The sequence below is a fragment of the Barbus barbus genome, assembly GCF_936440315.1.
Source record: "Barbus barbus genome assembly, chromosome: 25".
Taxonomy (NCBI): domain Eukaryota; kingdom Metazoa; phylum Chordata; class Actinopteri; order Cypriniformes; family Cyprinidae; genus Barbus; species Barbus barbus.
In genome coordinates this window covers 3,243,939-3,255,998 of record NC_136753.1, presented here as the reverse complement: position 1 = coordinate 3,255,998, position 12,060 = coordinate 3,243,939, and the positions used below count along the sequence as shown (strand labels likewise).

The 12,060-nt window shown below is 38.7% G+C and overlaps 1 protein-coding gene across 1 annotated transcript; it reads right to left on the bottom strand.

The window, feature by feature from the left end:
- Nucleotides 1–599: 599 nt before the first annotated feature.
- On the bottom strand, nucleotides 600–8,709 carry LOC306844833 (uncharacterized protein). The gene is made up of 20 exons (XM_079377233.1): nucleotides 7,939–8,709; nucleotides 6,854–6,949; nucleotides 5,685–5,918; nucleotides 5,421–5,580; nucleotides 5,266–5,331; nucleotides 4,860–4,898; nucleotides 4,734–4,772; nucleotides 4,527–4,568; nucleotides 4,355–4,417; nucleotides 4,198–4,266; nucleotides 4,049–4,111; nucleotides 3,405–3,473; nucleotides 3,193–3,252; nucleotides 3,041–3,112; nucleotides 2,890–2,949; nucleotides 2,430–2,495; nucleotides 1,940–1,957; nucleotides 1,762–1,827; nucleotides 1,295–1,360; nucleotides 600–1,220 (listed from the first exon to the last, which is right to left on the bottom strand). The coding sequence occupies exons 1-20, from the start codon at nucleotides 8,590–8,592 to the stop codon at nucleotides 646–648; spliced, it is 2,577 nt and encodes an 858-aa protein (XP_079233359.1). The 5' UTR covers nucleotides 8,593–8,709; the 3' UTR covers nucleotides 600–645.
- Nucleotides 8,710–12,060: the final 3,351 nt, after the last annotated feature.

The window sequence follows — 12,060 nt, the reverse complement described above, 5'->3', positions numbered from 1 at the left end:
GTGAACATACACCCGGAGCAGTGGGCAGCCAATGCTGAGGCACCCAGGGAGCAGTTGGGGGTCCGGTGCCTTGCTCAAGGGTCTCACCTCAGTCGTGGTATTGAGGGTGGAGAGAGTGCTGGTTATTCACTCCCCCACCTACAATCCCTGCTGGACCTGAGACTCGAACCCACGACCTTCAGGTTACAAGTCCAACTCTCTATCCATTAGGCCACGACAAATTGAAGCCTCTTGGTCGAACAATTATTTTTATGTACAGTATAATTACATATTTGATTTTAATAATTTATATTAGTAATTGTTTGCCATAACCATTCAATCCTGGTCCCCAAAAAAGCGTAGGAAAAACATTCAATGAAAAAAAGCATTTTAATGACAATTATAATTATATCTCACTTCTCATATATATATATATATAATTATTGTTATTGTTATATAAATAAGAAATTAAAATCATAATTGTACATAAATGTTACTAGAAACATTATGGTAATATAAATCTGGAGGGGAATGTACTGAATCTTTATGAAAAATAATATTGGTCTTACCAATAGGCTTAATTTTCTTGCAAAATATTAATTTTTTTATCTTTTGATTTTGGGGTGAAATATGACCTGCATATTATTTTTGTGAGATTCGCTCAGTTCACAAGGGACAGATTTTAATGCTGTCTGCCGTGGAGCTGAACTGCCCCATGGCAAAATCCAGCCCCACGCCGACCCCACAGCCCACCCCGAATGCAGCGTACAGCGGTGGAGGGAACGACCCTTGAAAAGCATGGAGAGGAACCAACTCGTCATCCACACTATAGAAAGTCAGAGTCCCTGCGGTCCTGTCCAGAAACACCCCGACTCGAGGGCTGTAGGTCACAGGGATCTCCACCTTCTGATTGGCGTGCATGGCTGCACAACACATGTCTGACAGCTCCAAGCTCCACGATTGGCTGTTATACCCAAGCCCCGCCCCTGAATCCGCCCCTTTGCGGGACATGGAACCACTGACCACACCCAGAGAGGAACCACGCCCCCTCCACTCCACCTCCCAGTAGCAGCGGTCGGAGGAGAGGGGCTGGAGACAGAGCACCTGCGTCCAGCCGTCGAAGCGCTGAGGGAGGTCAAGGTACGGCTGAGACGTCTGCTGAAGGGTGGCCACGGTGTCTCCATCAGACAAGACCAGACGCCGATGGGCCGTGTTTGGATCCAGGGTCAAATCACAAGCATCTAGAGAGAGAAATAGATCAGCAAATAAACTTGAAACAGAATGAAAAGACAAGATATGTGAGAAATAAACTCACATTGCAGGAACTCATCTCTGGTTCTGGGCACTGGGGCCTGAATACTGTCAATGTTAATTTCTCTCACTGTAAAAAAAACAAAAAGAATCAGACAAAAGCTACAGGCTGTAAGGAAATATGGAAATTTACATCTAAAAAAGAACGCCGTTTTGAAAAATGAACTGGACACATTTTAATAGGACATTAAAGTGACACTATTCTATTTCTGATTAATATGGTGGTGAACCGTTTATTAGATAATCTGTATGTCTTTTTATCCATCTGTCTATCTTTCTATCCACCCATCCATCTTCTCATCCATGTATCCATCCATACATCTATTCTTCCACCATCCAACTTCCCATCCATCCATGTATCTACACATACATCCATCCATCTACCTATGTATCTACACATCTATCTATCTGTCTGTCTGTCTGTCATAATATGATGTGTGTAGTGTAAAAGGTATTGTTGTAAATGCTGACATGTGGGAAAAGCAGGATTGACGACTGGACTGTCAGTAGGTGAGTCCAGGAACAGCCCAGGATTCACTGTACAGAGAGAAAGACAGAAACAGAGTGAGACAGTGATCAATCGTTCCCCTACATGTAAACAATTTAACTAGCTGTAAAGCTACAAACAAACAAAAAACCTTAATATTACCTTCTGTTGGCTCTCCCCCTACAGAGAGAAGAGAGATACAGTCAATATAAGTTTTTAGATATTTAACAATTACAACGATTCTCTGTTTTTAAAGCTAATTTGACTAGTAGTATTTTTGAGTAAAAACAATAATATTGTGAAATATTATAATAAAGCTGTCTTCAGTGCCACATGATCCTTCAGAAATCATTGTAATATGCTGACATTTTTTTCAGAATTCTTTGTCTTTACTGTCACTTGATCAATTTAATGCAAATTGCTAAATAAAACTATTTGTTTAATTGAAAACAATACTGTTTTATTATTGAAACAACTTGATTTCGTTTTTCATGACCTATATTCATCCTCTTGTTGTTATTTGTATTTGAATGCATACATTTATAAATTATGTAGAAGGCAAATTATATGAATTTCTAAATGTAAATGATTTTATTTCAAATGTATATTTTCAAATAATTCTTGAATGGTCAGTGTACAGTGAGTGACTTACAGGCACTGGCACGGGAGAGGCTACGAGGTCTCACTGACTCCTGGATAGTGGGTGTGGCCTCTTTCACTGCGAGCGATGGAAATGTGATGCATGACATCATGTTTCATGAAATACTTTAAGATGTAATGATGACTGATGATAAAACATTTTATTTACAATGTTAATAAAATCTAAAAGCTCTTGTTGTTGGACACATGCTTGAAAACGCAACAAATGCAGACAGAAATAAGGACATTTGACCACAGTTCACATGAGCAGGAAATACAGGCATTTTTCTGGATTCTAGACAAACCAGAATGACTAGTAAAGATATCTTAACAAGCCTAAGCTTGGTTTCATTGTGTGAGGGTTCATGTGAGCGTATTTCAGCTATGCATTTGTCCCCAAAACTTAGTTAGCTAGAAAGCAACAGAACTCTATCACATGTCCTCAATTGGACTGTGTGTTTTCTTTCTCTCACCTGTGTCCTGTCTCTTCTTCCTGTTTTTGGGTAAGAGAGAGCTCAGACTCCATCTGTCCGCTGATGGAGAACAGAATGAGCAAATGTATAAATATGATTAGAAACACAACGTCTTGATTTGATAGTGTATGTTTGAGCTGCTGTCGCTCACATTGTCTGCCCGGCTGCTGTCTGTCCACAGCGTTTGATCTCTGCTGTGAGGGGCTCGGAGCTTCTCCATTGACTGTCAAACACAAACATGATGCAATTCTTAAAAGCGTCTCTGTGTTAAATTTCAATAATCAGACATGAATCAAGCGTCACCTTGTTCTCTGTCCTCTCTCCTCAGTCTCGGCCTGATTGAACTCAAACTCCAGCGGTCCGCTGACAATTAAAAGGAAAACACTGTGTACTTGGTTTAGAAAGAATGCTAAGTATTTAAAGTGGGGTTCAAGTCGGGGACAATATCTGGAATCTTTCATTGAAACCAAAATGACAGTGTGCTGGTTAGAATGTGTTTGCATGTGTCGTCTCACCTTGTTCTTCATCACGTGTGTTTCTGCTCTGTGTGCTTTGACGTCTTTGAGAGGCCTGATTTTCTCTTTCTATACAGGGATAATAGAAAACGACAAATAAACTGATACATTTGTCAGGATACATTTGAGTCATATTTCACCCCAGAATCAAATAGGGAAAAAAAAAAAATTTTTACAATATGGCCCAATTCCTAGCCCCTTCTAAATGTTCTACTCTGCATTTAATGCACTTATTCTCTGAGATTAATGACATGTATGATTATAAAGTATTTAAATTATACACACTGAATACTCTACATATTTATATTTATAAAGTCAATTATTTACATGTATAAAGAAGAATACATACAAATATTAGAGATTACATATAAAGATCATTGTAGCACTATCAAAGCTGTACTGACACAAAAACATTAAAAGTAACATCATTTTACTCTAATATAAAGAAAATAAATAATGTATTACATTAATGACACTAACAATTGAATAACTCAAAAGTAAAAATATTATCATAATGAGATTGTAATAAAAAGTCATGCAAAATAATATTTATGGTTCTAAAAATAATTTTCTGCATTATTTTTCCTTTTTCAGTCTTTTGATTATAGGATATGACCTGGACATCTTTCACCATTAAAACTCACCCTGATCTCTGTCTTCTCCACTCGGTCTCCCGCTTGATCTCACTGAACTTAAACTCCAGGTGTCTGATGAGAAATCAAATAAACAATGAGCAAAGCTACACCAGACAGATGCTTGTTTTATTATCTTTATGAATATATCTCATTCTCACCATTATTGTTTTCTCTCTCCTCTCTCCTTTGTGTTTCTCTTGGTCTCAATGAAGCGTGACTCCTGTCAGCTGCAGAGTGAGAAACTAAACATTGAATGACAAACTACAGATGATTGCAAACATACAGGAGTACAAGTGTGTGAGACGCATGTCTTACTGTCATCTCTCTCCTCTCTCGGGGATCTGGCTGGTCTTGGGGAGTTTGTAACACCTCTGTTAACTGATATAAACAAATATTGATATAAAAACTCTACATACAGTTGCACAAACTCATTCTAAAAACACATTTAAAAGTTAAATCAGATCACTTTGTCAGCAAACAGTCTCACCTCTTGGCTCATTGTTTCTGACAGCTTGTGTACGCGTGTTCACTGAAGAAAGATAGACATTTGATTTGTTATGCTATGCTATGCTATGCTATGCTAAATTAAATTAAATTAAATTAAATTAAATTAAATTAAATTAAATTAAATTAAATTAAATTAAATTAAATTAAATTAAATTAAATTAAATTAAATTAAATTAAATTAAATTACCTGTTCCTCGTGTGCTTACTGAAGGCAGTGGTGGAGGTCCTGAAAATGTTCACATACATTAGAAACTCTAAGACAAATAATAAAAATTAAATTAAATTAAAATAGTTTTATTCATTGTTTTCATACCTTGTGCACGAGAGGCTCTGGCTCCTTTTCCAGAAAACACTGTGATGCAAAAAAAAAAATGTATATTCATTTAATGTTGTTTGTGTGTGTGTGTGTGTCTATATATATATATATATATATATATATACACACACATATATATGTATATACACACACACACAAAAATTACAAATATATTAAAATATTTTTTTAATTTTTATATTACGATTATATTAAAATATTTTATAATAATTTATCTTTTAATATCTTTTCTTCAAATTATCTTTTTTCCATGTCTCTAGTCTCTGTTGCCAATTCTATCTTCGCATTGGCAATACTGTGTCTAAAACATTCATTCCCCTTTCAAACATTCATTCATGAATTTGACACATTTGTCAGCAAATAAACAGTAGTGAATTTGACTTGCGTTTCATTATGCCTCCTGTTTTCTGTCCGTTGCGGTCCGCTACTGTGAACGCTGTGGTGTTGTACACTGAGAAGAGACAGATAATGACCCTATAGTGACCCTGTACATGACAGCAGTTCAGTGTGTGTGATTGTGAGACCTGTGTGTGTTTGTACCTGTCTTGTTGATCTTGTCCAGCTCCTGGTCACACATCTCCTCCACTTTCTCCCTCAGCTGGACGACGACGCTCTTGACAGGATCAAACGTGGCTTCAGGGTTCGTGGTTACAGCTCCCAGATCTCCTCCTTCCAGCGGGCAGCACAGTGACTGATGCGTCTGTGGAGACGAGGTATGAAAAGATCATTCATGTGCTCTCTGTGACATTAGAGCTCAGTTTTGTAAACCCCACGTCACCAAATCTGATGAAACCATTGTCTGACCTTCAGGAAGTGGATATTGTCCTGGCAGTTGATGAGCTCTTTCAATTCTCTATCTTTTTTCTTCAGCTGTTTGACTTCGGCCTCCAGTTTGGTCACCACTTCCTGGGCCTCGTTGAGTTTCTCCTGCGCAGTGGAGACCATCACGTCCTGGAGCAGCTCCAGCATTCGCTGCACTGACTCCTGGAGCTCCGACAGGACCACGTCCGCCTCGTCCCGCACCGTTTCTGAGGACCTCTACACACACACACACACACACAGAGGATGAGAGGATGCTCAGACCTTACAGGGATAGTTCAGCAAAAAATGTCAGCATTTACTCACCCTCATGTCATTCCAAATCCATAAGACTTTGGTTAGTCTTCATAACACAAATTAAAATATTTCTAATGAAGCCTGAGAGGTTTCTGTCTTTCTGTTGAGAGTCCAGATCCAAAATTTTAAAGGTTTTGTAAAAAAAAAAAAAAAAAAGTGAGAGAAAATCCAAGTCTTGTGAAGAGAAATGATTGCTTTCCCTGTAGAAAAATCCAGCATATGCTGGTTAGGTATGTTTTTAAGCATGGCTGCTGGTTTAAGCTGATCCTTAGCTGGTCATGAGCCGGTTTAAGCTGGTCCTGAGCAGGAGCTAGTTGCTTAGGACCAGCACATGACCAGCTAAGAACCAGCTTAAACCAGCAGCCATGCTACAAAACATACCTAACCAGCATATGCTGGATTTTTCAACAGGGTTATGTGATGAACAGATTTATTTCAGGCATTTATTTGCATATATTAACACACAAATATAGAGCACATCCCATATGGTAAACCCTGAAGCTTGTGTGTTTGTCATTGGTTCTCATGCATGCCTCATACATGCACATTTGAGCCTCCATGTTTACCATATGTGACATGCTCATGCATGTACTGTATGTATCGATCATTGTTTAGATGTAAGTAAAAGGCTAAGTTAAATTTGTTCATCATGTAAAGCCATTGTAGACTCTTCAGAAGTCTTGAATTAAACCACGACACACCTTTATGACCTTTTTGGTCTTACGATGACAGAATTTTCATTTTTGGGTGAACTTTCCCTTTAAAGATCATGATTGTGTGAGATGCAACTTATAAAACCAACAGAATATGCTTCTATAATGTTGATTTTTTTTTTCTTGGGTGTCATAAATATTTACCGTGAGTGTGTCTAAGACTTTCTTCGTGTCCTTCAGTTCTCTCTCTCTGTCCTGGAGTCGCTGATGGTTCTCAGACAGAACTGCGCCCAGCTCTTTCTAATTCAATAACAAAGATTAGCACACAAAACAAGAGTTGAGAATAGACTGGAATGTGGACTGGAATGAGTGTGAGTGGAACAAGACTAGTTCATCAGCACTAAATCAGACTGACACAGTAATGTGTAACACGGTAGGCAAAAGCTAAAGGTGAGTAAGGCTGTCCAAACAGTGGCAGTGAAAGAGCATTTTTCTGAATGACGTCATTATCTTGCAGACATGTTAATTTTCCAGGTTCATTGACGTTATGACAGGCGTCAAACGTTGCTAAAAATTGCATTTAACAGTATTTTTTTAATTATCCCATATCAGCTGATATATCCCCAAATTAATGTATGCTACAGATACAAATAAAGTACATTTAATATTGACTGATAACCAACATGGCACCAATATATTGTGCATCCATAATCATAATGCTGCTAAAAAATATTACGATTATTCCATGTTAAGGTTATGGGTTTGTTCAAATCTCTAAGTCAAAACAAGGTTTGGAAGATGGTTTTATGATGTACTCGATCATTATTTTGATTTTGTTAATTTCGAACAAAAGAAAAGTTTAGTTTTAATAACCCTTACAGATAGTTTATGGTATCTCCCAGTTGTGACCCTGGACCACAAAACCAGTCGTAAGTTTCACAGGTATTTTTGTAGCAATATAACATAAATATAACAAAATTACAAATTTTTGATTAGTAATATGCCTTGCTAAGAACTTCAGTTGGACAACTTTAAAGTTTTCTCAATATTGGGAATTAGTTTTTTTTTGTTTTTTTTACACCCTGAGATTCCAGTTTTTCAAATAGTTGTATCTCGTCCGATCCTAACAAACCACACATCAATGGGAAGCTTATTTATTCAGCTTTTGGATAATGTATAAATAAAAAAATGGACCCTTGTCAATTTGGTCCAGGGTCATAATTATGAAGCTATAATTTAATTTTTTTAGATGTTACTATATTTGTGAGGATGTCTGACGTGGTTCCCACCTGCTTCTGGTTTCTCTCAGCCTGTGTGGAGACGCTCTCGTGGCCCTTGTGCTGGTTGCTGGTGCACAGCCAGCACACGTACATCTGACAGGAGCGGCAGAAGAACTCCTGCAGGTACTTGTGCTCGTGGCAGATCTTCTGGCTCAGGTCACCGGTGGGCGCGATTAGCTCGTGGTTCTTCAGCTTCTCCTGCGTATTATGAGGCTTCAGATGAGACTCACAGAATGATGCCATGCACACCAAACACGTCTTCACAGCCGCTCTGGGCTCAGGGCAGCGGTCACAGGGCACCGCCGAACCTGGCAGCTTTTTCGATGCCCCTTTGCTCCGTGTGCGCGCACGCTCAGACGCAGAGGACGCTGCGCTCCGGGCGCTCTTGATGGACTCTCGCCCAGTGGAGCTGAGGGCCCCCCGGCGGAGCTGCTCCACGGCTTCGGCCAGCATGGTGTTCCTGCAGAGAGTGGGACGAGGGTTGAAGGTCTGCCGGCATTCTGGGCAGCTGTAGGTGCTGTTTTTCCTCCCTTCATTGTCCCAGTAATCTGCGATGCAGGCCGTGCAGTAACTGTGACCACATGGGATGGTCACGGGGTCAGAGGGCAGATCCAGACAGACGGGGCAGTTAAACTGCTCCTCCGTCCATAGACGAGCACTCATTCTGTAAATTCAGAATGTAATAATAAAATAAAGCTAAGTCTAATGTAGGCTACTCCACGCGCACCTGGGACAGACTCGGTGTAAATGCTCCAGCTGTGAGTGTGTGAGTGTGTGTCTGTCTCTCCGGTCTGACTGGATGAGGGTGAGACGCTCACTGAGCAGGTTTGGGGAGAAAATCAGGCCGGCATTTGCATTCCCCTTCATTTGCACATTGCACTACATTTGTAGGAAGTAAATGAAAGAATCAAGTAAAATAAAGTGAAATACACATAATAGATTTTCTGAGGAAAAGCTGAGTGCAAAATTTGGCACCATGACACTAGACTGTTACAGGTGGTTGACAGTGTTGCTATGCGATTGCCAAGGTAAAAACGTGATGGGCAAATACGAAAAGTCCATCCTTACGTCTATGTGATTTGTTTTCATCTGTTAACCAGGTGAAAAGCAGAAGTCCAGCCAGTTTGAAAAGTATTGAATCAATCAATCAATCGTTTCATAAAAACGTCAGTATTACTGTATGTGAGTGTCGACAGCAGAGGACGGTGTTGAGCTGCTAATGTGGAGTTAAGGCCTTCATTCGTGATGTAGAGTTGTAAAGTGCTTGAAATCTCATGAATGATTTCATTTTCATATCGGTCATTATCACCCACCGGACCTGAGTGGAGACAGTATTACTGGCTCATATGACGCCTGTCGGAGCTTAACAGAAAACAGCAACATAAATCCTCCTGGAAAAGGAATTATTCAGGATCTGATTCTGATTAGGAGCGGTTCTGAATTATCTTAGAAATTCCAATAGAATCTAGAACGCATGTTTTTAAAAGGCTTGATTTGAGGAAGAAAAAAAAAAAATTTCATTTGAAGTTTTAAACAACGTCTCGACATTTATTAACGACTTTAATGAAATACACGTGTGAACTCGCACTACTAAAAGCTATAGATTATTTTATAATAGAGTGCAATTTCTATTCAACAGAAGAAAAACAATGAAAAATGCCACAGTAATAACCTGTAAAAACAACAACAAAAAAACTTTCTGTACTATATAAAATGAAAATGTGATGTTTATATTATGATAGATATGGAAAAAGTATTATTTACCATTTAATGGATGTTTCCTTGAGTCAGTGCTTCGATTCTACTCATTATAGCCTATATATTTCCTACTTTTTTACAGTATACATTTCTGTAAAACAAACACATATCTTCACAGTGATTTTATAAAACAGGGTTTTACAGAATCTGTAACTATAGTGTTCTATGCACCTCAGATGACTTTTTACTGTATGATTAATTGCAGATTATTGGTTATGAACCATAGGGCCAAGTAAACTTGCAACTTTTTACCATCCAGCACAATGACAAAAAGCATCTCTGATTACCTAAATTCACACTGCTTCTCTTGTGCTTTTGAAGATTCGAGGCCTAAACACACACTCTCTTTGTGTTTATGTGTGTGATGATAAATGATGGCCAGTGCCTCTGATCGACCCTGTAATACGTCTAAATGGAGTTCCAAAGCAATTAATAAAGTGCTCGGAAATATATACCCCATCCATTTACTCTTTTAACAAACTACACATCACAGAAATGAAAACAAATGAATCAGTAAATAATCAGAGATGTAAATGAGGCCGTATATCTCTGTTCAGTCAGAGAGTCAATAGTCTGTGCGCAGAGATCCTTCATTCCAGCAGTATTTGTGTTTGGGATGCTGTGAGCATGTTTCACTCTGTTTTTGTCCATCTGTTCACTGACGCTGATGAAATCATGCCGGACATGTCCTTCAGGGACTTTCATAACCTCTAAAAAATGTCTTTAGTCTAACCAGTATCATGGGTGTGTGTGTATTGAGTGAGTTTATTGCATCTGTAGAAATCAAGGCAATCTTAATTTTTTGGCAATGCAACCATCACTTCTTAGAATCCGCATTAGGTTCTTGAGAAGTTTCCTCTTCGCGTGAGCTTGGTGTTTGGGTCGTGCATGTCAAGCTGATGGCTGTGGCTCCAAAACTTCTCATCTGTGTTCAATCATTGACACATCCGTGACCATCGCAGCTGATTTCTACATAACACGCTCCAAAAAACCAGCATCACCCCTCAGATATCAAGAACTGGCCGGTAATTCTTTTCGCTTTCATTTCAGAGAAATATACAAGCTGATTGAACCATTTTAATTGAGTTCCTCATCATCTCCAGATCTCTGCCAATCCACCTCTACATCTGCAGAAGGCCACAGTCATTGACTCCTGGGCAAAAAGCCAGAGAAGCTTCTTATATGATGAATTGACCTTGGACTGGATTGCAGCCATAGCTCGTATGAAGTGTGCTTTTTTACTACTTGTAAAAGATAGTTATGCTGCTCACTTAAGAACTCATCACAAACACAATCTGTGCACTATTCTGCAAGTCGCCTTGTTAAAGTGAGTTCACCCGCAAAATAAACATTAGTTACTCATCTCAAGTCATTCCAAACATTTTTTTTTTCATTTTCTTGTATATTATTAAATAAATAATCAAATATTGCAATTGTAATATAATAAAAAATACCTAACTGAAAAATTACTTATTTTACTGGTTTACATATATTTTACATAGTAAAAAAATATTTAACATTACTGATAATCTAATCACAATTGGGAATAATGAGACATACAAAAAGTCTTAATGCATTATGGTAATAAGAATTTGGGGGGGAAATACTTAATTTAAATTAACAATGCAATATATATATATATATATTTCTTTTAATTTTATGGTGAAGAAAAAATTGCAAAAATTGTAGCGGTACAACAGCTTTTCGCTATAGGGCTGTCCCCTCAAAAGGACATATTTGTAACTTCTTTACCCCTAAAGGATGCATATTGGTACATTAGAGCAGTAATATGTACACCTGTGGTACTATTATGAACCCTCTGGAGTAAACAGTGTACAAAGATGTCCCTTTGAAGGTACTGTCCCACTGACAAGCTGTTGTTCCCCTGAAGGTACAGTTTTGCACATTATTTCTGAGAGTGCAGATAAATGCTCTGTGCTGCATGTGTGAGTGTTAGTTCAGGAGGAATATCCTCTGAGCAGCTTTCATTAGTGGTGTGTCTGGAGGCCAGAGCAGGTCTGAGTTCAAATAGCCCGTCTGCTCTGATAACTCTCTCCAGCTGCAGGGTAATGCTTAGTTTCCTCCCATTAGAGAGGAAAACCTCTAAACAGCAAACAGCTCATTAAAAAGCCATATCACTTACCCACTGTTAGAACCGCAAACATCATTCATCACATGGAGCGAAGTGAAGACTTTAAATACTCATCTTCAGGCTCGGCCTCGAGGACACGACATGCGCAAGAGAACACAGCCGCTCTGTAATCAACTCTACAGTACCGCTAATGACCAGAGTTATTAACCTTTCCCTGCACTGGACAATCCTTCACACTCAACACGACCACACATACATATCAACACGAGAATGCTAGAACA

What these genes read in the sequence shown, in the direction of transcription:
- LOC306844833 (XM_079377233.1), bottom strand. Translation starts at nt 8,592, where the DNA reads ATGAGTGCTCGTCTATGGACGGAGGAGCAGTTTAACTGCCCCGTCTGT. An exon ending in GGAGAGAGAAAACAATAATG is followed by an intron (nt 4,112 to 4,197) that starts GTGAGAATGAGA and finishes ATTTCTCATCAG; the next exon opens with ACACCTGGAGTTTAAGTTCA. An exon ending in CACACGTGATGAAGAACAAG is followed by an intron (nt 3,253 to 3,404) that starts GTGAGACGACAC and finishes TTTAATTGTCAG; the next exon opens with CGGACCGCTGGAGTTTGAGT.